At 39.8% G+C, this 23,945-nt stretch overlaps 1 protein-coding gene across 1 annotated transcript in view; it reads left to right on the top strand.

Annotated features, from left to right (window-relative positions):
• Window positions 1–19,906, top strand: part of LOC128573452 (serine/threonine-protein phosphatase 2A 56 kDa regulatory subunit epsilon isoform-like) — a 52,937-nt gene extending 33,031 nt beyond the window's left edge. The window contains exons 4-12 of the mRNA XM_053573721.1: window positions 724–854; window positions 1,069–1,128; window positions 2,104–2,212; window positions 4,183–4,236; window positions 4,339–4,389; window positions 6,735–6,854; window positions 8,645–8,772; window positions 11,444–11,545; window positions 17,440–19,906. Coding sequence (XP_053429696.1) covers window positions 724–854; window positions 1,069–1,128; window positions 2,104–2,212; window positions 4,183–4,236; window positions 4,339–4,389; window positions 6,735–6,854; window positions 8,645–8,772; window positions 11,444–11,545; window positions 17,440–17,539 — 855 coding nt within the window. The 3' untranslated portion in view covers window positions 17,540–19,906. The remainder of the gene's footprint in view (window positions 1–723; window positions 855–1,068; window positions 1,129–2,103; window positions 2,213–4,182; window positions 4,237–4,338; window positions 4,390–6,734; window positions 6,855–8,644; window positions 8,773–11,443; window positions 11,546–17,439) is intronic.
• The last annotated feature ends 4,039 nt before the right edge of the window (window positions 19,907–23,945 follow it).

Below are 23,945 nucleotides of genomic sequence, written 5' to 3'. Positions count from 1 at the left end.
GTTTGGCCGGGGCCGGGTTTGAACCTGCCACCCTCGGTATGTGGGGCTGGCGCCCTCCCTACTGAGCCACAGGCACCACTCCACCTCAGTGAATATTTACAGAATGAAGTATACCTATGTAAGAAGAATCCAGACCTAAAAGGGAAACATAGCTAGTATTACTGGAAATTTTTTGGTGTTTGCTTGATTGTTTCACTTATTTGCATGTTCTTGTATTGCTGAAGGCTTATCTTAATTGTGTGTTTGGAATGTAAGTTCAGTAGCATAGTACAGTGATTGAATTCATGGACTTTGGGCCTTGACAACTTGGGATCTAATTCTAGCACTTACTAACTGTGAGACCATTGGCAAGTTACTTACCCTTTTTGTGCCCTGTGTTCTTCATCTGAAAAATGGGAGTAAAACTAGGGGGAGGATTAATATATGTAGATTGCTTAGAAAATTGCCCGATGATCATAGTAAGTGCTGCCTGTGTGTTAGCTGCTATTATTATTTTTATTATTGTTGTTATTGTTATTACTGTCATATATTTCTTCACTAGAATATGAGCCCCTGGTCTGACTTATTACTATATTCTTAAAGAATAACACTATGCTGGCACATACGGATACTCAATAACTTTTTTAGGAAGGAAGGAAGGAAGGGATATTCCATAATGAGGATAGAATCACCATATCCTTTGCTGAAGCTGCCTTTGACAACACCGTGTTTCATTTACCACAGCTTTTGGAGCTATTTGACAGTGAAGACCCTCGGGAACGGGACTACTTAAAAACAGTCTTACACAGAATTTATGGCAAGTTTCTTGGTCTTAGAGCATTTATCCGAAAACAGATTAACAATATTTTTCTAAGGTAAGTGGAGGGTGGGGGATAGAATAAGAAGCAGCAAAGTTGGTATTTTTGTAGAAGTATTAAATAAACCTCAAATATGTGAACATCTTGTACTGATTTCTTTCTCTCCCTTCTTCCCCTATATTGTCTTCTTTTGTCTTTTTTTCTTTCCCGTTCTTTTCTTTTTTCTTTTTCTTCCTTTTCTCTTTTCTGTTCTGTTTTCTTCTCTTTTAAGGTTTGTTTATGAAACAGAACACTTCAATGGTGTAGCTGAACTGCTGAAAATATTAGGAAGGTAAGCACTTTTTACCTCCCAACTAACCTCAGGTGATTATCGTCTGAAAATGAGGCTCAGGCAGCAGGGGAAGCACTGCTGTCTGTACGTGGAGCCGCTCGCCTGTGCTTACTAGCATGTTCCCCAACAACTCCATGAGACACGATTTCCTGTTCCCTTTGTTCCACAATTACGTGTAACTATTTCCACTGGAATTACTGACAGAGCTAACAGTTCATTCGTTACTACAGAGATGACATCTATTTGCAGTCAGGACAGTTACTCCAAAATATCTTATTTTCATTAGTTTCTAGGCTGTCTGTCCTTTGCCAAATCTGTTGAAAGCAAGTTTGTAATAAGTTGGAAAGATTGCCCTTTTCAAAGGCACTGTGTACCCAGGTGTAGCTCTTAGGCTGCTGCCTAGAGTAGTGGGAGGGCTTGGAAAGACGCAGGTGTTGTGAGGTTTCTACACACAATGGAGGCTAAGACAGCTGGACAGTGCCGTGACTTAGTCTCCTCCTCCTGTGAGGAGAAGGAGAAGGTGGAGTCCCTTAGCCTTGTCTCAGTGACTTCCCTGGCCTGGGTGGAGACTTCAGACTTGAGAAGGCATGATGTCTAGAAAGGGAAAAGAGTCATTTAAAGAGAAGGTGAACAAGGCAGGTGATTATTTCAAGAAGGGAATGGAAGAGAAAATAAAGAGTGTTGACAAGGAGCTTTTGGGAGCATCCAACTAATTTTAAGATACAGGACTCTCTGTTGGGTGATCATAAGCAAATGTTCTTCTTCCCTTAATTCCTTCATCCTTAAATGTATTTTTTGAAGTGACTAAGAAATCTTGGGTGTCACTGGAATGGGTATTAGGTTGTTCTTTACAAACATAAATTGATTACTTTTAACTATCTCACAAGAACAGTATCTTCACTGCAATATAAGCCCCTGGTCTGATTTAGCTTGTTGTGGTAACATAGCTAATTTATGTCTCTTTCTTTTTCCTAGTATTATCAATGGCTTTGCTTTGCCTCTTAAGGCGGAACACAAACAGTTCCTGGTGAAAGTGTTGATCCCTTTACACACCGTCAGGAGCTTATCACTCTTCCATGCCCAGGTAGAATTCTGTGCAACTATGTTTGGAAGCAAAAGGTTGTCATATTTCGTGTATCTTTGATGTTTCCTTAATTTCTAAAAAAAAAAAAAAAAAAAAAAAAGAAAGAAACTTGTTAAAGTTTAAAATGCTTGGTTTGGCACCTGTAGCTCAAGCGGCTAAGGCGCTAGCTACATGCACCAGAGCTGGCGGGCTCAAATCCAGCCTGGGCCTGCCAAACAGCAATGGCAACTACAACCAAAAAATAGCTGGGCGTTGTGGCAGGTGCCTGTAGTCCCAGCTACTTGGGAGGCTGAGGCAAGAGAATCGCTTGAGCCCAGGAGTTGAAGGTTGCTGTAAGCTCTGACGCCACGGCACTCTACCCAGGTGACAGTTTGAGGCTGTCTCAAAAAAATAAAAATAAAATAAAATAAAATGCTCCCTGAGGAAAATACATATAAATGTGTATATTTTCTTCTATTCATAGTAGAATCATAGGAATATTTTAAAAATAGGACAAGCCTTTGTTTGGCCATCTCATTTTACAAAGAACTTAGATGACCCAATTACATAGTGAATATGTTGCATGTGATGTATGTGAGTTTGTCAAATGTAAGTCTTCAGCACATGTAAACGTTTGTTAATGTTCCTGAGATTTTGTCCTGTATTAGTAAATGAGCTGGCCTTTTACTCCCTTCTAGTTCATTCACCATTTTCTCACGTCCTACACATGGATACTCTCACAAGTAACGAAACTGGCTGATATTTTCACACCTTTTTTTAAGCCTTCATTACTTTAAAAAGCATACTGTCTCGTCCCCACGCTAATTCTCGTCCTAACGCTGCCTTGCATGGTAAGGATGTCACTAGAAGGTAGATAAGCCGTCGAGTGGTATTCTCAGTTTTGAGATTTCAAACCTCTGACTCTCCACTCTCTGACAGGAATATTTTGAGTTTGCTCAAAAATGTAATACATGGGCGGTGCCTGTGGCTCAGTGAGCAGGGTGCCGGCCCCATATACCGAGGGTGGCAGGTTCAAACCCGGCCCCGGCCAAACTGCAACCAAAAAATTGCTGGGCGTTGTGGCGGGCGCCTGTAGTCCCAGCTGCTCGGGAGGCTGAGGCAAGAGAATCGCGTAAGCCCAGGAGTTGGAGGTTGCTGTGAGCTGTGTGAGGCCACGGCACTCTACCGAGGGCGGTACAGTGAGATTCCGTCTCTACAAAAAAAAAAAAAAAGAAATGTAATACATTTTTCTAAGCAGTATTCCTCTTTAGATGTGAAATTCTGTATTTTGAGGAAAAATTAGTCCATATGTTTCTAATTTAGAACACTACCAAATGTTGTTTTGTGAAGGTAGTGTTCTTGTTCAAGAACCTTTACAAGCCCTTTACAAATCTTGCCTTTAGTTTTCAAAAAGGTATCATATTCTGTGATTATTTAAAAGAATTCTCACTCTGATGTGTTAAATCAGATGTAGCGCTCTTTTTACATCTCCCCAGGTTCTAGCCAGCAGCCCCAACCTTTTATCTCTTTATAAACTGCTGTAGTTGGCACATGCGCCATTTCAGGGAGTCAGCAAGTCTTCGAGTAAATGCCTGTTTCCCATGGAGGCCTCTGCTGGAACAGTGAAGCCCAGTACTGTCAATGGCAGCAGAAAGAAAAAGGAAGCCCCCGCGCTGTGGCTTAACCTCCGTAGATGAGACGCTTCCCCCGCTCATGGGCCGTGACAGCGCACCCCTGCTCCACGCAAGCTGGGGACCTCTTAAAAAACTCCCCTGGAGTCTTGTAAATGTCAATTTGTGGCTTGAAAAAGTTTCTTATTTCACTTCATATATATATATATATATATATATTTAAATAATAGTTAAAATGAATTGAATGTAAAGTTATTAAAGCCAGTCTGGAACTTTTTAGGACGTGTTAATAAAATGTCCTATTGAGCTCTTACTATACAGAATTAAAATTTTTGTCTTTCATTTTTTTCATTTCTTTAGCTGCCGTATTGTATAGTACAGTTTCTGGAGAAAGATCCTTTACTCACAGAACCAGTAAGTATTTATTCTTAATTTCAAAAAGCTTCAGAAAAACCACCTTTTCTAAAAGTGTATGTGAAAAATTAAATGTCATTTGTTTTTCCCTTTTCTTTTTAGGTTATTAGGGGTTTAATGAAATTTTGGCCTAAAACATGTAGTCAAAAAGAGGTAAGTCCTGGGCGGCGCCTGTGGTTCAGTCGGTAAGGCACCGGCCCCCATATACTGAGGGTAGCAGGTTCAAACCTGGCCCCCGGCTGAACTGCAGCCAAAAAATAGCTGGGCGTTGTGGCGGGCGCCTGTAGTCCAGCTACTCGGAGGCTGAGGCAAGAGAATCGCTTAAGCCCAGGAGTTGGAGGTTGCTGTGAGCTGTGTGAGGCCACGGCACTCTACCGAGGGCGGTACAGTGAGACTCTGTCTCTACAAAAAAAAAAAAGAGGTAAGTCCTGAATGTCAGAGAGTGGTACTGAATACTTTGTGGAGGCCAGACATTGGGCTAAGCATGTGATGTAAGATACACCATCTCATCCAAACCTCACTGTAGCTCTATAAGGGCTATGAATATTTTTGTTTTACTAATTATGAAACTTCAGAGAGCCTAAGTATTCTGCCCAAGAACAATAAATAAGAACAAGTGATTAGGCCAGACCCCGCCTCCCTGACTCTGCACACTGAGGTAGGTTTTTTTTTTTTTAGACAGAGTCTCACTTTGTCACCTTCAGAAGAGTGCCATGGTGTCACAGCTCACAGCAACCTCAAACTCTCTGGCTCAAGCTCACCACAACACCCAGTTATTTAGAGATGAGGCTGTTGCTCAGGCTGGTCTTGAACCTGTGAGCTCAGGCAGTCCAGCCTCCTAGAGTGCTAGTATTACAGGCAAGCCACCACACCCGGCTGCACCCTGGGTTTTTAATTCATGATGTCTCTCAGCCTCAGGTCAGTCCAGGTCAGGGCCCCAGTCATGTGTCCAGTTGTCTAACTCTGTTGATGTCACTTTCCTAGTGACTTCTTTCATAGTATGGAGATTTTGCTTTCACTATAGACAGATGATAAGGCAACCTGCCCAAATGCGCACTTTAAAGCAGAGTATAGACAGAATCTCAACTGTCTTAAAATTTACAACAAGCCTTTAGTTTTAGCCATCCAAGATAATTATTTTTTCATGGCTGAATAAGTACATTGGTTTTCATTTCTCCATCATTTTTCCATTATATTTAAAACAGTTGACTTGCACCATTGATTTGATGTTCCCTATTGTGGTCTAAAAGCTCTGTTTCTCAAGGCACACAAGATTCACTGTGCCCTGTAGAGAGTAATTGTGTTTGTGTGTGAGCATGGAGAACGGGTCAGCATGTGGTAGTGGCTTTAAAATCGAGCCTACGTGTGGCTGAGTCTGCTATTTTGTGTTTTTTAAGACTTTGTCTGGCCCAGGCACAGTAGCTCACGCCTGTAACCTTAATACTTTGGGAGGCTGAGGCAGGAGGATCACTTGAGCTCAGGAGTTCAAGACTAGCCTGGGCCAGAGTGAGACCCCATCTGTAAAAAAACACAGTGATGCTATTTCTTGGACGGTGGTGAGGACGGCAGATCCCATCTACAGCATTGGCACAGTGCCTGCCTGCAGGCAGTGCTGAGTATATATTGCCCTTACAGGGATGGGCAATTCTAGGCTTTCCTCAGTAGCTGTGGCTGAACACCAGCCACGTGCTGGGCCCAGTGGTTGATCTGAGTGTGTGGGATCAAAGTGGTGAGCCAGGAAAGGAGGCCTGGACAAGTCAGGAATTTGAGACCAGCCTGAGCAAGAGTGAGATTCTGTCTCTACCAAAATCTAGAAAAACTAGCCAAGTGTTGTAGAAGGCATCTGTAGTCCCAGCTACTGGGGAGGTTGAGGCAAGAGGATCACTTGAGCCCAAAGTTGGAGGTTGCTGTGAACTATGACACCAGGACACTCAACCCAGAGCAACAGAGTGAGAGACTGTCTCAAAAAAACAAAACAAAACAAAAAAGCCCACCAAAGACTTAATGTGTTCTGTGCATTTGAGAGGGGCACATAGCTCACTGTGGGACCTGTAACTATCTGGCAAATGACTGCATTTGGACGTCTGCCCATCCATGCAGGAGGGCCTGCCTCCTATTATTTTTACAGAAGCCTTGAGGGGAGATAGCTAAGTTGGAAGCAACAGAGAGAAGAGCCCCACGGGGGCAGGAGTGATTCCCGGGAGCCCCAGTGCAGGGTGTAATATACAAACATAGTGAGTAGAGTAGTTTTTCCAAGTAAGTAGAATTATATTTTCAGTGCTGTGGGGAACTTGCTTTTAAGAAATACTCTATGGTGAATTATTTGTGAAACAAACATCTAACATGGAATAATGCCTGGTTCATTTATATTTGGTTTTATTTGTAAATTTCTCTTAAAATATTACAAACTTAAAATTAACTAAATGTCATTAATCTTTGTGATTCATATGGATTTTTAATAGAAAGCCTCACATTTTGTTTTTTACTTGTATTTATAGGTCATGTTCCTTGGGGAGCTGGAAGAAATATTGGATGTGATTGAACCTTCACAATTTGTTAAAATTCAAGAACTTTTGTTTAAACAAATTGCCAAGTGTGTATCTAGCCCCCATTCTCAGGTTAGTAGTAAAAAGAACATGAGCCAGAGTGGCCTATACAGCATGGATTTTTTAGGTTAAATTTCATTTGTGTTGAAAGAAATGTTTGTTTGCTTTTTTCTCCCATGAAGGTAATAATTTTAGCTGCAGTTACCTTTGTCTTGAGCACCTGCTACGCAGCAGTGACTGTCGTGGTGTTTTTTCCCAGTAATTTTAATTCTCACAGTATTCTGCTGGGAGGTCTTGTGTGTTTTACAGATTGACAGATGTGAACACCAAAGCTCAAAAGTGTTAAAAAAGTGTTCCAAGTAAACTGCAGAAGAAGTGGGCTGGGAGGGAGTGTGTAAGAGAGAATGCTGAATGATGCTCACGAGGAAAGAGAACCTCAGATTCCACACTGTGCTAGGTGCTTTACATACATTGATTATAAACTTTTCTGTGTCTTCTGATGGGCAAAAACAGTGATGCTCAGCAAATGTTTTGCTCAGGCTCCCGGGTTCACAGGGAGTGGAGTCTAATGCGGATCTTAGGTTAGTTTCTTCTTCCAGTGGCACTGCCCTGCCTCCCCGTGGCCACTCAGGAACACAGGGGAGGTGAACCTGGGCAACTGGCTCTTTTCTTGAAGTCGTAGCTGTAGCGCTGTGGCCTCTGCCGGGAGGAAAGAAGGTTACGGGATTGAACACACTTTAGGTTTTTATCCGTTGGCCTCTCACTGAAGGTCATATCATAAACCTGAGAATTGAGTCTTTCAATATTGCCTGCCAATTTGAAGAGGCCGTTCAGATTATAGTTCTTAACACAGAACCACACCTCTCATGGTGGACTTTTTCCTTAAGCTGTCATTATCTTTCATAGTTAGAAATACTGGCTGTTGTTGTTTTAATTGGACCTAAAGACATGTTAGTATGTTAAAGCAGTGATCTCATAACAATCTGGCAGCTGTACCACAGAACAAAACAGAAACCCCGAAACCAGGAATATAGAAACTATTACATGAAGTGTTCAGATAATATAACACATGTAGCAGATAAATATTAGACTTGTAATTGGATATAGGAAAATCCTAGGTTCCTCCTCACTTGAGCCCAAGGGTTTGAGGTAGCTGTGAGCTGTGATGCCATGGCACTCCACCCAGGGCAACAGAGTGAGACTCTATCTAAAAGGAAAAAAAAAAAAACCTGTAATCCTAGCACTCTGAGAGGCTGAGGCAGGTGGATTGCTTGAGCTCAGGAGTTCGAGACCAGCCTGAGCAAGAATGAGACCTCATCCCTAAAAGTAGCTGGGCATTGTGGCAGGCACCTGTAGTCCCAGCTACTCAGGAGGCTGAGGCAAAAGGACCGCCTGAGCCCAAGAGTTTGGGGTTGCTGTGAGCTGTGACTCCATGGCGCTATACCAAGGGTGACAAAGTGAGACTCTGTCTCAAAAAAAAAAAAAAAGAAAAAGAAAAGAAAGGGGACGTAGAAGATGGCTAACATGATCAGGAAAATAGAATGGTACGTGGACAGATGGTAAACGTGTTTGTATCTTGGGAGCTATATTGGGAAAATCTGGAATCGGGTGACATAGACAGAATTACAGGAGAATATAAATTAACAGGCCAATTTCTTTTCCTTCCCCAAGTTGACGAAACACGTCGGAACTTTCTGAGAGATTTTAAATCTATAAAAAAATGTAAAATATAATTAATATTTAATTTTACATTTGAGTGAATGATTTAACAACAGTCTTTCAAAATACTTCTGTTTGGAAAGATGATTTTATTTTCTCTTCGTCTTTTTCTCTCTCTTAACATTTTTTTTCCTTTCCCAAAGGTGGCAGAAAGGGCACTCTGTTATTGGAATAATGAATACATCATGAGTTTGATAGAAGAAAACTCTAATGTCATCCTTCCCATCATGTTTTCCAGTCTTTATAGGATTTCGAAAGAGCATTGGAATCCGTAGGTTTTCAGTTTCTTTCCCCTCCCTCCTTTTCTCTCTCTATTTCCTCCTCTCCCCCATTCTTCTTTTTCTTGAAAAAAATGTCCTGAGTACTCACTGTGTGCCAGATGCCCTGCTTGCTGCCAGGGACAGATTTGTGAAAAGATAAAATCCCTTTTAGAATTTCACTGACTGGTTGGAGAAAACCACAAATAAACATTTTAATGAAACTGTGCCGTTTTGTTAAAAATACCTGTTTGCTTAAAAGGCTTCTTGACCTCGGTGGCGCCTGTAGCTCAAGGAGTAGGGCGCCGGTCCCATATGCCGGAGGCGGAGGGTTCAAACCCAGCCTCGGCCAAAAACCACAAAAAAAAAAAAAAAAAAGGCTTCTTGACCTGTCTGTGAAGGTAGCAGTTTGGGGTGGGGCTTGGAGAGATGCTCTGGTGCTGAGAACAGAGCATTGTAGATTGGGGGTTTGTGGGGGGGGAGGTGGCATGCTCAAGCTGGATCTTAAAGGAATTTGGCAAATGGACAAGATGGGGAAACGCTCATTCAGACAGTGGGTCCCTCCATGACACAAAAAGGGCAGAGATGTAATAAGCACCTGTCAAGTTCTGAGACCCGTGCATTTGGGAGGTTAAGGTACAAAGTCTTTGGGAGAAGGTGCTAGCAGATAGGCCAGGGAAGGAAGCAGATGGTTTACCTGAGCCTTCACCAGGTGAAAGATAAGGAAATGCCAAAGGCTTGTGAGGAGGGAAGTGGCCCAGCTACCTTTGCATTTTAGCAAGATCCATTTCTTAACTGCCAACTCAGTCATTATACATAGTACCTATTCTCCAGGAAAAGTAAAATTTAAAATCTTTTTTTTTTTTAATTTTAAGGTTTTTTTTTTTTTATTAAATCATAGCTGTGTACATTAATGCAATCGTGGGGCACCATGCACTCTTTTTATATACAGTTTGAAACATTTTCTTTTTTTTTTTTTTTTGGTTTTTGGCCGGGGCTAGGTTTGAACCCGCCACCTCCGGCATATGGGACGGGCGCCCTACTCCTTGAGCCACAGGCACCGCCCAATTTGAAATATTTTCATCAAACTGGTTAACATAGGCAAATTTAAAATCTTAAAGGAAAAGTTTAATAATATTCAGCCCTATGAAAGTTGAAGTATTCTATATTTGAATGACTTTATGTATTTCTCTGTAGGATGGAAGCAAAATTTAATGTGGCATCAAAAAATTAGTAGGTGTAATTGAGTATATTCATAATATGTTTGTCTTAAAATTATATAATTGTAAAATATCACATTTTCTCAATGTTTCAAATTTGCCAGATTTTATGAATAGAATTTACAAAGATAAGGGGCTCAAATGATGAAGTCCCATACAGATAGTCTTTTGAGGACCTAGAAAGTGGTTCTAGCAGGTGGCTGTAACTGCCATGCATATTGTCTGTGGTACTTCTCCGTAACTGCCCTTGTGCGGAAGGCCATTCTGGAAACTTAATAGCAGAGAACTTCAGTTTTCCTTTTACTAGACGCGGGAAGGGGGCTACATAGCAAGTATGCTTTTCTTCTAAATGTTTCATGGTTTATTTAATCAGTGGCTTAATTTTTGCCAATACACTTTTCAGTGGTATTGGAAGCATGTTTGTTACAAAACAGAAGCAGTGGGTAATTTTGAAGAGCTTCAGACTCTAGTCTGAAGCTGTCGAGATCATCATAACCTCACATTGCCCAGAGCTGCTTCTTCCCCTTGAGAAGTGAAGGCCACTGTTTTGGCTGTTCAGCTGTGTGGTGCTGCAGAGCTATTAGCCACTTACTCACCAGGGCACGTCCTAGGTCAGCAAGGAGCCAAGAGGGATGAGTGGACTAAAGCAAGTCATGGCCCAATAGATAGCTCATATTGAACTGCCCATCTTATAGGGGCTTGGTTTCGTCTCTTTGGATATGAATGGTTTTCATAATATATATATATATATATATATGTTTTGTTTTGTTTTTTTTTTTTTGAGGCAGAGTCTCACTTTGTCACCCTTGGTAGAGTGCTGTGGCGTCACAGCTCACAGCAACCTCAAACTCTTGGGCTTAAGTGATTCTCTTGCCTTAGCCTTCCAAGTAGCTGGGATGACAGGCGCCCGCCACAATGCCTAGCTATTTTTGGTTGTAGTTATCATTGTTGGTTAGCAGGCCAGGGGTGGGTTCGAACCCACCAGCTCTAGTATATGTGGCTGGTGCCCTAGCCACTGAGCTACAGGCACCAAGCCTTCACATAATATTGGTATAAGCATATAACATTTACGTATATTATTACTTTGCAATTCCATGCAAATTCTAAGGTTGCTTTTACCATGGGTGCTTATTTTAGGGTAAAGTAGTTTTATTTTTATACTTGCCTGTTTATTAAATGAAGTTATCAAGTGCCTACAGTCAGGTCTATTCTAGGTACCAATAATTAGTAGAGGGAAAAATTAGATTTTTTTTTTCTCGTTCTACCACCCCTCAGAAAGACATCTGGCCTTGAGCAGTAAAGAGTAAATCTTTTGCTGTGAAAATGAACTGTAGGTCATTTCCAGCTGTTCCAACTAAAAAGGGATAGTTACAAGGAACTCATTCAGACAGAATTGGGCTTTTGCTTCTTCGTTCAGCATCCTGTTGGGTAAGACTAACATGTCCCTTTCTCCTGTGCCTCACAGGGCTATCGTGGCGCTAGTGTACAACGTGCTGAAGGCATTCATGGAAATGAACAGCACCATGTTTGACGAGCTGACAGCCACATACAAGTCAGATCGTCAGCGGTAACTTTTTAAAGCTTTTTTGTCAGCTGTGCATAAAATTATTGAAGTCTTTCCTTGCTCTTTGCTGAAGTTGGCTTGTTGTACCTCGAATCATAAGTAGCCCAATTTTGTTTACAGTCATGCATGGCTTAATGATGCGGACGCATTCTGAAAGACATGTTTTAGCAATTTTGTCATTGCAGAACCTCACAGGGGGCACTTACACAAACCTCCACGCACAGCCCGCTGCACACCTGGGCCGTGTGGGTGGTCTGTTGCTCCCAGGCTACAAACCTGTGTAGCATGTCACTGCACCCAGCACTGCAGGGAGCAGTAACAAATCTATCAGGTGATAGGGAGTTTTTAGCTCTGTCACAGTCTTGTGGGACCGCCAATGTATATGTGGTCGGTTGTTGACGGAAATCATCATCATGCACCCGATGACTGTATTAATAGGTTCATTTTTGCACACTCATTAGTGGTGTTTTTATTAGTGGCCATTGGGTAACAAAGCTTTGTGATAGGGTCATTTTGACAAAGACTACTTTCCTCCCTCCCTTTAATACTAGTTCAGTTCTGCCTCAGGGGTAAGAGCCTGGCATATAACTGTACCAGGCCCATGTAAGGGAACCAACCAGCAGGTAGTTTGCTTTCTGGATTGACTCCCACTTGGAACTTCCTTGAGCTAGAATTGGGTTGATCTTGTATTTCACCCTAGCAGGAAGAGGCCTAAGGTACCATTTGTCTAGGTCTTTGGCCCAGAGCTTACTAACACCCAGCAAATTCATCGCAACTTAAAGAACAGTGAACAGAACATAAATGTTAATGGTCTGGTATTATACAAATCTCGAAGTGTGTAAGAACATAAGGGAACAAAAACCTTGGGCCTGTTTATAGTAAATGCCGTGTGGGCCTGGGAAAGCCTGTCTCGATTTCATTTACATGATGTTTCAGTTTTGTTACGTCCTGTCCAGTGTGTCCACTCTCTAAAGGAAGGACATGGAGAGATTAAGGAAAGCTGAGCAGGCTCTTAGGAGTTGAGCCTCTGGTTTTGCTTTGATCACCCAAAAGCAAATGTCGGCTTTGAACATCATAAAACCGTGGGCTTTCGAGGATTCCAGAGGTGTGCACAAGCGCTCATACCCAGGACCGGGGTGGACCTCCGGAGCAGAGCCAGCAGCGGTTCCCTTGCTTCTTTGCTTTACCTAATTTTTAATGTGTCACTTTCATTTTACTAATAAAAAGCAATGAAGAGAAAGTGTTGGTGGCAGAGGGAAAAGGACCTTTGCAGTGATTTATTTATTTAAGTTACCAAAGACGTGCTTTATGAAAAGCGTGTAATTGTGGAATATGGCAGGTGTTTATTCGTAGATAGGCTGAGATTTTTGTACCAGAATATTGAGATAAATATCAATTATGGAGCATGACATGCTACACTCAAAATTTGAACAACTTTTAATTAACTATATTAGCAGTTGTTGCAAATCATTAAATTTATAATAACCCTTCTTACCCCAAGCTTAAATTAAAATCTTTAAAAAATATTATTTAAAAAGTGCCAAGAGCACATTTTAATACTGTGATGCACCAGGTATATGTTAAGCGAGCATGGTGCATAAGATCCTCTCTTTTATTTTTTCTATTATTATTATTTTTATTTATTTATTTATTTATTTTTTTGAGACAGAGTCTCACTTTACCATCCTCGGTAGAGTGCCATAGCATCACAGCTCATAGCAACCTCCAACTCCTGGACTTAGGTGATTCTCTTGTCTCAGCCTCCCAAGTAGCTTGGGACCATAGGTGCCCACCACAATGCCCGGCTATTTTTTGTTGCAGTTTGGCCGGGGCCGGGTTCAAACCCTCCACCCTCAGTATGAGGGGCTGGTACCCTACCCACCAAGCCACAGGTGCCGCCCCAAGATCCTCTCGTTTAGAGCAACTGGAAACTCATTGTTATCCTAGTTGAACAAGGATTAAATCTGTACAATCCCATCAAGAATTTTTTTTGGCAGGGGGAATCATTGAGGGCCTATCAAGAATTTTTGTTTTTTAATTTCAGGTTAATTTGAGGGTACAAAGAATTAGGTTACAATTTTTGCATTTGTTAGATAGCATCCCTGTTGTAGTTGTGTCCTGTCCCCAGGAGGTGTGCCAAATACCTCCTGCATTGTGCCCATAACTGCCCATCAAGAACATTGAAGACCGGCTCCGCACCTGTGGCTCAAGCAGCTAAGGCACCAGCCACATACACCTGAGCTGGCGGGTTCGAATCCAGCTTGGGGCCCGCCAAACAACGACGGCTGCAACCAAAAATTAGCCAGGTGTTGAGCAGGTGCCTGTAGTCCCAGCTACTTGGAAGGCAGAGGCAGGAGAATCACTTGAGCCCATGAGTTGGAGGTTGCTGTGAGCTGTGATGTTACGGCATTCTACCCAGGGCAATAGCTTGAGGCTCTGTCTCAAGAAAAAAAAAAAAAAAAAAAAAGAATATAGAAGGCCTTATTTATAAAATACTCAAATCACTTGTTTTATATTTAGGAAACGGCACTAATAAAACTTCTTTGATTATTTATAACCTAAAATACCAGGAAGAAACAAAACTGTGAAGGTGATGCTCATATTCTGGCACATTAAAATGATTTATAATGAGTGGACTTTGCTAATGAGAGAAGGATTTTCTTTTTTCTTTTTTTTTGAGAAGAATCTTACTTTGTCACCCTTGGTAGAGTTCTGTGGCATCATAGCTGACAGCAACTTCAAGCTCTTAGGCTCAAGCAATCCTCTTGTCTCAGCCTCTACAGTAGCTGTGACTACAAACACCCACCACAGCACCCAGCTATTTTTTAGAGACGGGGTCTTGCTCTTGCTCAGGCTGTTCTCAAACTCCTGAGCTCAGGCAATCCACCTGCCTGGGCCTCCCAGAGTGCTAGGATTACAGGAGTGAGCCACCACGCCCAGCCTCGAAACAAGAATTTTTTTTAAAGCAAGGGTAATACTTCGTCAAAGGAGCAATAGAAGGTTATACTGACAGATGAAAACTGGTTTCTTCATAGATGTGGGAATAGGAAAAGAGAATGAAGAGATTTGTTTTGTACTGTCAGAAGAACTGAACAGAGGATTACAATTTTGGATGACAAGAAGTTAATCATTTCAATTCAGATCAAATTTTTAAGCATTGCAAATCTGAAAATGGTGGGTGGAATAAGTATTTAACACTGTAAGATACGTATGCCAGCATTGGTGCTATATAAAATTGCAATTAGAGAATTTGACAATATCCCCAGTGTGACATTGTGATTAAGTTTTAAAATTGCCACCTACATGGAGAGAGAGAAGTGGGAAAGAACGGAGATGACAGTAACTATAACAGCAATATTTACAATTCTTGATGATAAAATTGTCATTATGAAAGCTACGTGATAACTTAGCATAAAGCTCATCTGGGAAAAAAAAGCCCCACAGGACAAATTGCATTGATTGGCATAAAACTCTTGACAAGAATGAATGAAACACTTCCGTAACATGATGAGGAGTGTTGTAGTGACGTCAGCACTTAGACTGGAAATTAGGGCATTGTGAACTTGAACTTGCTGAGCTGCTATTTGGTTGAGTAAAGGTCTCAAGCCCTTCTCCTTCCAAATAAAAAGTTTATATGCACTGGCACTCAGCAGGATCTATAGAATTGATTTTTATATACTCAGATGAATGTTCTATGCTAACATTTGTTTAGACTGTACCAAAAAGTGGTAATTTAACAAACAACTTCCTTATGTTAAGAATTTGAAATTCAGGGGCGGCGCCTGTGGCTCAAAGGGGTGGAGTGCCGGTCCCATACGCCGGAGGTGGCGGGTTCAAACCCAGTCCTGGCCAAAAAAAAAAAGAATTGTTAAGAATTTGAAATTCACGTGATTGCAAGAGAGACTTTACCTAACAATTGCAATCAGTGTAACCTGGCTTATTGTACCCTCAATGAATCCCCAACAATAAAAAAAAAAGGGTACTTGCATAAAAACTGTTAAGCTTACTGAAATTCATATTGTACAGATTATATTTGAGATAACTGAAACTAATTATCACAAACAAGCACTGCATTACCACAGTATTAATTGACATATTATACAGTTCATCATTCCATTAAAATTCTGGAATGTGGGCGGCACCTGTGGCTCAGTGAGTAGGGCGCCAGCCCCTTATACCGAGAGTGGTGGGTTTGAACCCGGCCTCTGGCCAAACTGCAACAAAAAAATATCCGGGCGTTCTGGTAGGTTCCTGTAGTCCCAGCTACTTGGGAAGCTAAGTCAAGAGAATCGCCTAAGCCCAGGAATTGGAGGTTGCTGTGAGCTGTGACGCCACAGCCCTCTACCGAGGACGACAAAGTGAGACTGTCTCTAAAAACAAACAAACAAAAAAACACTCTAATGGAATGAGAATATAAATTTATTTTAAGTTTTTTAGAGATTTGGGGTGAGGATGAAGATTGATTTCTACTGCTCTAGATATTAATATACCTTTAAAAAACATTGATGATAACATTAAAAAAAGATACTGGAATTATATGATTGATTTAAGTCATGTGGATTTTCCTGAGTAAAAATTGTTATGTGGCTCAAGTTAAATCCTTACTAAGTGAGGCAGTGTGAGGAACATAAGATAGCAGAGTCTCCATTTTCGGGAATTATCTGAATTCCTAGATTCAGAAATATTAACCTACATCTGCTTTTTACTGATTTAACTCCAACGTGAAAAAATCAGGGGTAGTGCACTGAAACATTTTTATAAATGTGAACTCATTTAACTTCTAAGAAAGTATTCCTTTCTTGCATCCTACTTGTTTGATGTTAAAACATCCTTTCTTTTTTCTTTTTTTAAATAAGCTAAATTTAAAAATGTCCTTAGCAAAATAAATTTTGTTGACCCTATTTTAGATAATCAGATTTAGAGGAAAGTTTTTACAAACAGTAAAATACAGAAGTCTGAAGAAAATGGTACTGAATGAAATTTGAAGGCTTGGCATATTAAAAAATTAAAACATATGGCTCAGCGCTCATAGCACAGTGGTTAGGGCTCCGGCCACAGCTTGAGACTCTGTCTCAAAAAAAAAAAAATTAAAACATAATGATAATAATATCAATAAAGTTCTGTCCAGATCATTAATTAAAACTGAAATCACAAGTTGTATGGGTTTTTTTGTTGTTGTTTTGTTTGATGGGGGTGGTGGTTTTGAGACAAGCTCTTGCTCTGTCCCAGGCTGGAGTACAGTGGTATAGTCTTAGCCCACTGCAACCTCAAACTCTGGGCTCAAGTGATCCTCCTGCTTCAGCCTCGCAGAATGCTAGGATTTCAGGAGTGAGCCACTGCACCAGGCCTAAAATCTCAAGTTTTTACTTTATTTTTAACCGCTAAAGTGTTTAAATTTACATGAGGTAGGAAAAATAGATTGTATTTTCTGGACTTGCTACATTCTCTGTATCAATGTCATCTCCAGCTTTCTTTTTGAGAAACTATTGAGAGAGAAAGAAAAATTAGATTCTAACTAGGCCCCAAATAAAAATTTCTAATGTGCCTTTGGTGTTAGGATATCTGGTACATATAAATCATCTCTGACTTTTGTTTCTCTGTAATTTTAAAGTTGTTTTTCTATAGCAAGCTACATGTAAATTGGTATTAATGTGAAATCTTAAAATATTTTGGTCATGTCTTACTCTTCATTAATACTACTTTTGTGTTTTTATGAGTCAAAAAAAATGAAATCATGGGAGAGGAAAAGCAAAAAGAACCCACAAGCTTAATGTCAACATTTTTTTCAAGAACCTTTTAAAACATACCTAGGCAAAACTAGGTTAAAGGGCATTACTTGCTGGATAATATCTTTAAACCTTCTGAGTTGTTTACATTGTATTCTATTTCTTCCTCAGTGAGAAAAAGAAAGAAAAGGAGTGTGAAGAATTGTGGAAAAAATTGGAGGATCTGGAGTTAAAGAGAGGTCTTAGACGTGATGGCATAATTCCAACTTAACAGAAATAATGAGAACAACATTACTAACCTGTGGAGTCACACATTATGTAGTAGAAGAGGGAGCAACAGTTTTCTGTATTGTGCAACTTTACAGTAGATTTCACATTTGTTTCATTATTACAACAGCACTGTATATACCTGTCTCTAAGTAAAGGAAAAAAAAATAAGGACTTCAATCCAAAGTTTGGACAGTAGATGGACTTCTCAGAACTTTGCAAACATAATCATTGTTCTAACCCTCTTTTAAAAAAAGCGATCTTCAGAGATCTGTTGATGAAAATGCTGTGTTAAAATTCCATTACGGGGAGTTCCTTATTTATACCTAGCAGAGAGTCTGTTACAATTTTCAAATGTGAACAATCTTAAATTTAGCTTGTCTTTCTGCTAAGCTGTTAAATGTATTTATAGTAAAGGGAGAAAAAAAGACTGTCATTTCCTTATAAGTTTGTATAACATCCTCCTCTGGATAACGTGACTGTAATTGGACATCTTTTCCTTTTGCACATCTTCCTGAGTTGAATGTTCTTGTGAAACGGGGCCATGAATTATTATAAAGGTCCCTGATAAAAGTTTTGTTTACTGGGGTGAACATCTTTCCAATAACCAGGTAGTCCTGGTCCTCCTTTAGTTTTAAAATTAGGAGTAAAAACGGAAGGGATGATAAACATAGTAGGGAAGGGAAATTTGGATTCATACGTTCAGTTTATGGTGAATCCAAATCAAAGTCTTGAATCCTTTGAAAGCAGACACTGGGACATCACAGGCTTCAGTCCCTGACCAGTATCAGTTGCATACATCATTGGACACACACCAGAGATGTTTTAGAAATGTCAGAAAAACATCCTTTTGGATCATTTGAAATAGGAAAAACAAACACTTAATAATACAACCATGAAATTGATCACCAGGATTGTGAATCTAATTGGGAAAAGAAGAGCAAACAGCTTGGACTGTTTGGAGTTGTTGCCTTACTTTTTAATATGTATTTATAAAGTATTCCAGCAAAAGAGGATGTAGCCTCTGGGAAAAAACAAACCTGTTCAGTGTTTTTTGTAGATTCTCGTTCAGTATCTCATCACAGCGCCAGCCCTGTTTTTAGCCAGAAAGGATTCAGGATAACATTATTATGCATTCTAAAGTGGATGCGTATTCCTAACTACTGTATTTGTTACCAAAAGTGGTTCTGAAATGCTACTGAAAAAAATCTGGAAATTCCTAATGTCCTGAGTATTAATAATAAAGTTTTAAAATGCTTTTATATCAAAGGTGCATCGTGACCAAATTGTTTAAGAAAAAACAAAACAAAATCTAGGGCTGTGTATATCTTATTGGCTCTCTGCTTTGTATTTAAAAAAAGAGTCTTAGGTTAATAGGTAAACTGCTGTTCAAACTGTGTACAATATGTACTTCCCTGATGGAGCTGCCTTGTTATGTACTGAAACGTATGTGTCTGGGGATTTGCTTCCAGGATGTTTTTGCTTATTACGGACATGGCAGCTGTGAGTTGATGACCCTGGCCATCACTTCCAGCAGTGTTCATGGTGTGGAGCTGAATCTGTGTTCATGTATTGAACTGTGATGGTAGCAAACAGGAACATACGAACTGTTGCTTTTCCTAGACACAATATAAATATGGGCTTGTATGTTTTTCCTTTCATTTAAATATAAAGTAGAATAAGCAGTTTTATTGTTTTCAAGAAAAAAGGTGGGGGAAGCCACTGACCTTTCTCCCCCAAGAAGTGTTTCAGGATTATCCAGGTCACAGTGTATATGGAAGAGTCAGCTAATTATGGATTTTGTCATCTTGGTCATGTTGAGGAAAAAAAACAAAACAAAAACAAAAGTTGGCATAGTTAATTCCTAAAAAGAAACATCAGTAAAAAGATCATATGCAGCACCAAACACAACATGGTTCAATGGAGTTAATAGATTTTTTTTTTTTTTTAAAAAAAGCATTAGTGGGAATTCAATGTAAAGTTGGCAGAGGCTACAAAGACAAAACAACTTACTTTAAAAGTGTTGGAATAAAGGTGCAAGTTCAATACTAATGGTAAAAAATAAATTTGTAGCAAATATTCTTCTTTAGCCCTTTTGATTTTAGCTTTTTAGTTTTGACACTGCAGTACATTTACTTTTGATAGTATCAACTTTTTGCCATGAATTCATCTTCTTAGATAAAGGACATTGAGATCATAGGTTTATGAAGAATCTCTGCCTGTTAGAATGAGATGCAGTCAGTCATTTGAAAGGAGAAAGGCCAGGTTCATTTTTTACACCTTACCCTGTCCTCAGAGTTAAGGTGAAACTACACAGATATCCTTAATGTAAATTTTGAATGTTGATCATTCCAAACCGAGGAGAATAAAGCAAATTTTAGACATATTGAGAAGCAATTTGTAGGGCAACTTCTGAGAAGAAACGCTTTTTTTAACCGAGACTGACAATGTGACATCTGTCATGTGTGCAGTGGTGCAGAGTGACTGAGGTAATCTATGAGGTTGCACTATGTGACGTATTTAAGGATGTACTGGCTGCATTTGCAGCAACCCTCTTTTTGTCCCTTCCCACACTTCTGCTGTTGCTGCAACTTGAGTTAATTGTGACAAAAGCATCTTTGTGTTATATTTTGTTTGCTTCATAATTTCCAGAACTATATATAAATATATTTTTAAAATAGCAAATATTATAGTTAGTGAGTGATGATCACTCCAACCTTATCCCTACTATATTGGTTTCGGGGATAGGATTAAGAGTGTTTACGGGAAGAAAAAAATATACACAACCCTGTGGTTTAGAATGATGCTGAGCCCTTAGGCTGTGGGCCTAGAACCACCATGTGAGTGAGTTGACCCCTCTCATACTTTGAATCAAGCATGCATTCCTCTTTCTCACTGTGCACGTGTCCCTGGTTGGTTTCCTTCCGTGTTTAGTTTTTTGTCCTTTTAAATTTTATTGTATTTTGCTCTCCCTAACATCTGACTTTTTTATAAAAGAAAAGAAAAAATAAAAAAAGTAAGAAATAAATAATACCCTTGATGCCGCTGGATACTCACAAGCAGGGTTACGCTCCTTTGTCTTGGGCTTGGTGGCCTAAGTGAAAGAGTTTAATGTATTTTGTACCTCCTCCTATGCGTGGGACAGTCCAGGGTGCAGAGCCAGGAATTGCTTGTAATTGCACCTGCTATACTTAAACGTATAGCCCTAGGCTCAATCACACTATGGAAAGGAAAAAAAAAAAGTATATTTAGAGCTTTAAAAGCTTTTTTATTTTTTTGTGGGGGTGGGGTGGGGTGGGGTGGGAAAGGGATGTATGTATGTAAGTGCTGAGTTTTGGGGTTTGTTTGTTTTTTCCCTTTAATTGGAGGCACTGACCTGGCCCAGAAAATGAAGAGATTCTCTCTTTTGATGCTATTACCAATGTTATCACAAAGTAACAGTCACCTGTAGTAAAAGGGTGGCATCAGACATGATCACTGATGTTTTATTTGTACATCAATATTTTTATTTTTGTATTCTGGCTCAGCTGCTTCTCTGAGTGGAGTTAAGGAATGAGCCGCAAAGGATTTTTGTAGTAGGTATATTGGCAATGCATTTTGTATTCTTCTGGATTTAATTTTGAAAATCTAAAAGAAGGATTGTGCATCTTGAGAGAAAGTTGAGCAGATTTTGATCCAGTGGAATGTTAATTTGTGCTGCTTCTTGTGCACGATAGCTGCGGTAGTCTCTCTTGGAACTACACATCCCACATTATGATGTCTGTGAATGTAGGTTTCCTTTTCTTCCCTCCCTCCCTTTCCTTCCTGCGTTCCCTTTCTTTCCTCTTTCTCCTTTCTCTTTTCTTCTCTGTCAGCCCTCCCTCTCTTCTTCCCTCCCTTCCTTTTTTACTTTCTTTCCTTTTTTTTTGAAATCACTCACTGTAAATAAGTTGTAATCCAAACCTCATGTATAATGGGGAATTTTCAAATATAAATATTACCTTACCAAGACATTTTCTGGTTGTTTTCTGATTTCTGATCGAAGTATAATGAGAATGACATGTCCATTGCTTTTGATTTGAGGATTTTGCTTTAGCTTCATAAATCCTTTGGTATTTTAGCATTTCATTGTTTTAGCAGGAGAGGGCAGCAAAAGTTCATTTTCCTGTTAGTAATGTTGTTCATAATTGGTTTTAAATTTAGCTGTGCGTGTGTGTTTTTTTAAACAGCACCTGTTTGTGACTAGAGGTAAAAATGAAACATTTTTGATATGAAAAGTTGCATATGAAAATTATAGACTGGTTTGACCAGACGTTGAAGACTTCTGATCCACATCTAACTTAAAACGCCACAAAACGATCTTCCAGCTCCGGCTAAAACATGCCACTTCCTTTTCAAACACAACAAAATGCAAGCTGAGTCTTAAACACTTGGAATCTGAAATGTTTTTCTTTGGAAATGATTTACTTTCTTCAGAGTGGTAACAGAAACAAAAATGAAGGTGCTCCCCCAAAAGAAATGTAACTTCCCCTTTCACAGATGTGTGAGAGGTTGTGTACCTTGGGTGCATCCTAATAAAGAAGCAGTGAAGAGTTTCCAGGTGCCTGGTTGTTTCTGTTTGTTTGTTTCTGACCTCCGTGGCCTTTTGAATCATACAAATACTAGATCTGATTAACCCGGCTTTGAGGCAGTGGGATAGGTCTGGGTCAGGCCTCACTTTTGAGAAATCAGTTTATGATTCGGGCATGTAGTATTTGGAATGGTCCTGTCTCTATATAACAAACCGTACCAAAAGCTAGTAGCTTAAAGCAGTTACATTTATTCTGATCACAAAACTAGTTAGGGAAGGTCTTAGCAAGAACATCTTGTCTCTGATAGAGGTGTTAACTGGGATGTCTCGACAGTTCACTTTCGACAAGGCTCCCTCAATGGCTGGCGAGTTCCATACATGGCATTCTTCCATACAGGACTTCTTGGGGTTGCTCTCGGCATGGCAGCAGGGTTCTAAAAGATAAGAGGAATCTGCAGTTCTTTGAAGCCTGGGCCCATCAACTCACAGCGTCACTGTCCTCATATTGTTTGATCAGGCAATTACCGAGCCGGCTCAGATTCACGTGGAGGGGGCACAGACCACACAGTGAATCAGAAGAAAGTCAAACAATTTGAAACCATCTTTAAAGTACCTCAGGTTAGTTTCTTTGTAAAGCATTTGATTTAGGTGCAATTTCTCTTAGCTAATTAATTCCATCATATTTGCAACCATGTAGAATTAACTAGTTAATGTTTCATATTTAGTTAATCTAGGTTTGGGAGAGAAAATCCTTGGAAGTTCAGCAATTGAATGGTTCACAGTATGACCATTTGTGGAATCAAATGATCAACCTCTTGGTAAGTTATAAGACAAAAAACTAGTAACAAAAAATTTTAGGGTCAAAGATTTGAGAGACAATTTCTGTGGAATACCTAATTCTTTGGATAATGTTGCTTGCTGCCTGTAAATAAATACTTAGAAAAGTGGAGGCAAAGTGTGTGTATAGTCCAATTCATATTTCCCAGGTTTTTGTGTAAGTAATGTGTCCTGGAAGATTCTATTAGACGATGTTTACATTAGCTTTTGTTTTTTTAGTTCAAAGTATGAGATAGTTATGGGGAATTAAAATTTGACTTTTTATTTTTTATTTATTTATTTTTTTTATTAAATCATAACTGTATACATTGATATGATCATGGGGCATCATACACTCGCTTCATAAACCATTTGACACATTTTTATCACAGTGGTTAACATAGCCTTTCCAGCATTATCTCAGTTACTGTGCCAAAACATTTACATTCTACATTTACCAAGTTTCGCAAATACCCCTGTAATATGCACCACAGGTGTGATCCCACCGATCCCCCTCCCTCTACCCACCCCCCCCTTTCCCACTTCCCCCTATTGTTAAGTTGTAGCTGGGTTATAGCTTTCATGTGAGAGTCCCAAGTTGTTTCATAGTAGGGCTGTGTACATTGGGTACTTTTTCTTCCATTCCTGGGATACTTTACTAAGAAGAATATGTTCCAGCTCCATCCATGTAAACATGAGAGAGGTAAAGTCTCCATCTTTCTTTAAGGCTGCATAGTATTCCATGGTATACATATACCACAATTTATTAATCCATTCGTGGATCGATGGGCACTTGGGCTTTTTCCATGACTTAGCAATTATGAATTGGGCTGCAATAAACATTCTGGTACAAATATCTTTGTTATGTTGTGATTTTTGGTCTTCTGGGTATATGCCCAGCAGAGGAATTACAGGATTGAATGGCAGATCTATTTTTAGATCTCTGAGTGTTCTCCATATATCTTTCCAAAAGGAATGTATTAATTTGCATTCCCACCAGCAGTGCAGAAGTGTTCCCTTTTCTCCGCATCTGATTGGCACACCT

This window comes from Nycticebus coucang, chromosome 21 (assembly GCF_027406575.1).
Source record: "Nycticebus coucang isolate mNycCou1 chromosome 21, mNycCou1.pri, whole genome shotgun sequence".
Lineage (NCBI taxonomy): Eukaryota > Metazoa > Chordata > Mammalia > Primates > Lorisidae > Nycticebus > Nycticebus coucang.
This window is presented reverse-complemented; position numbering and strand designations above follow the sequence as displayed.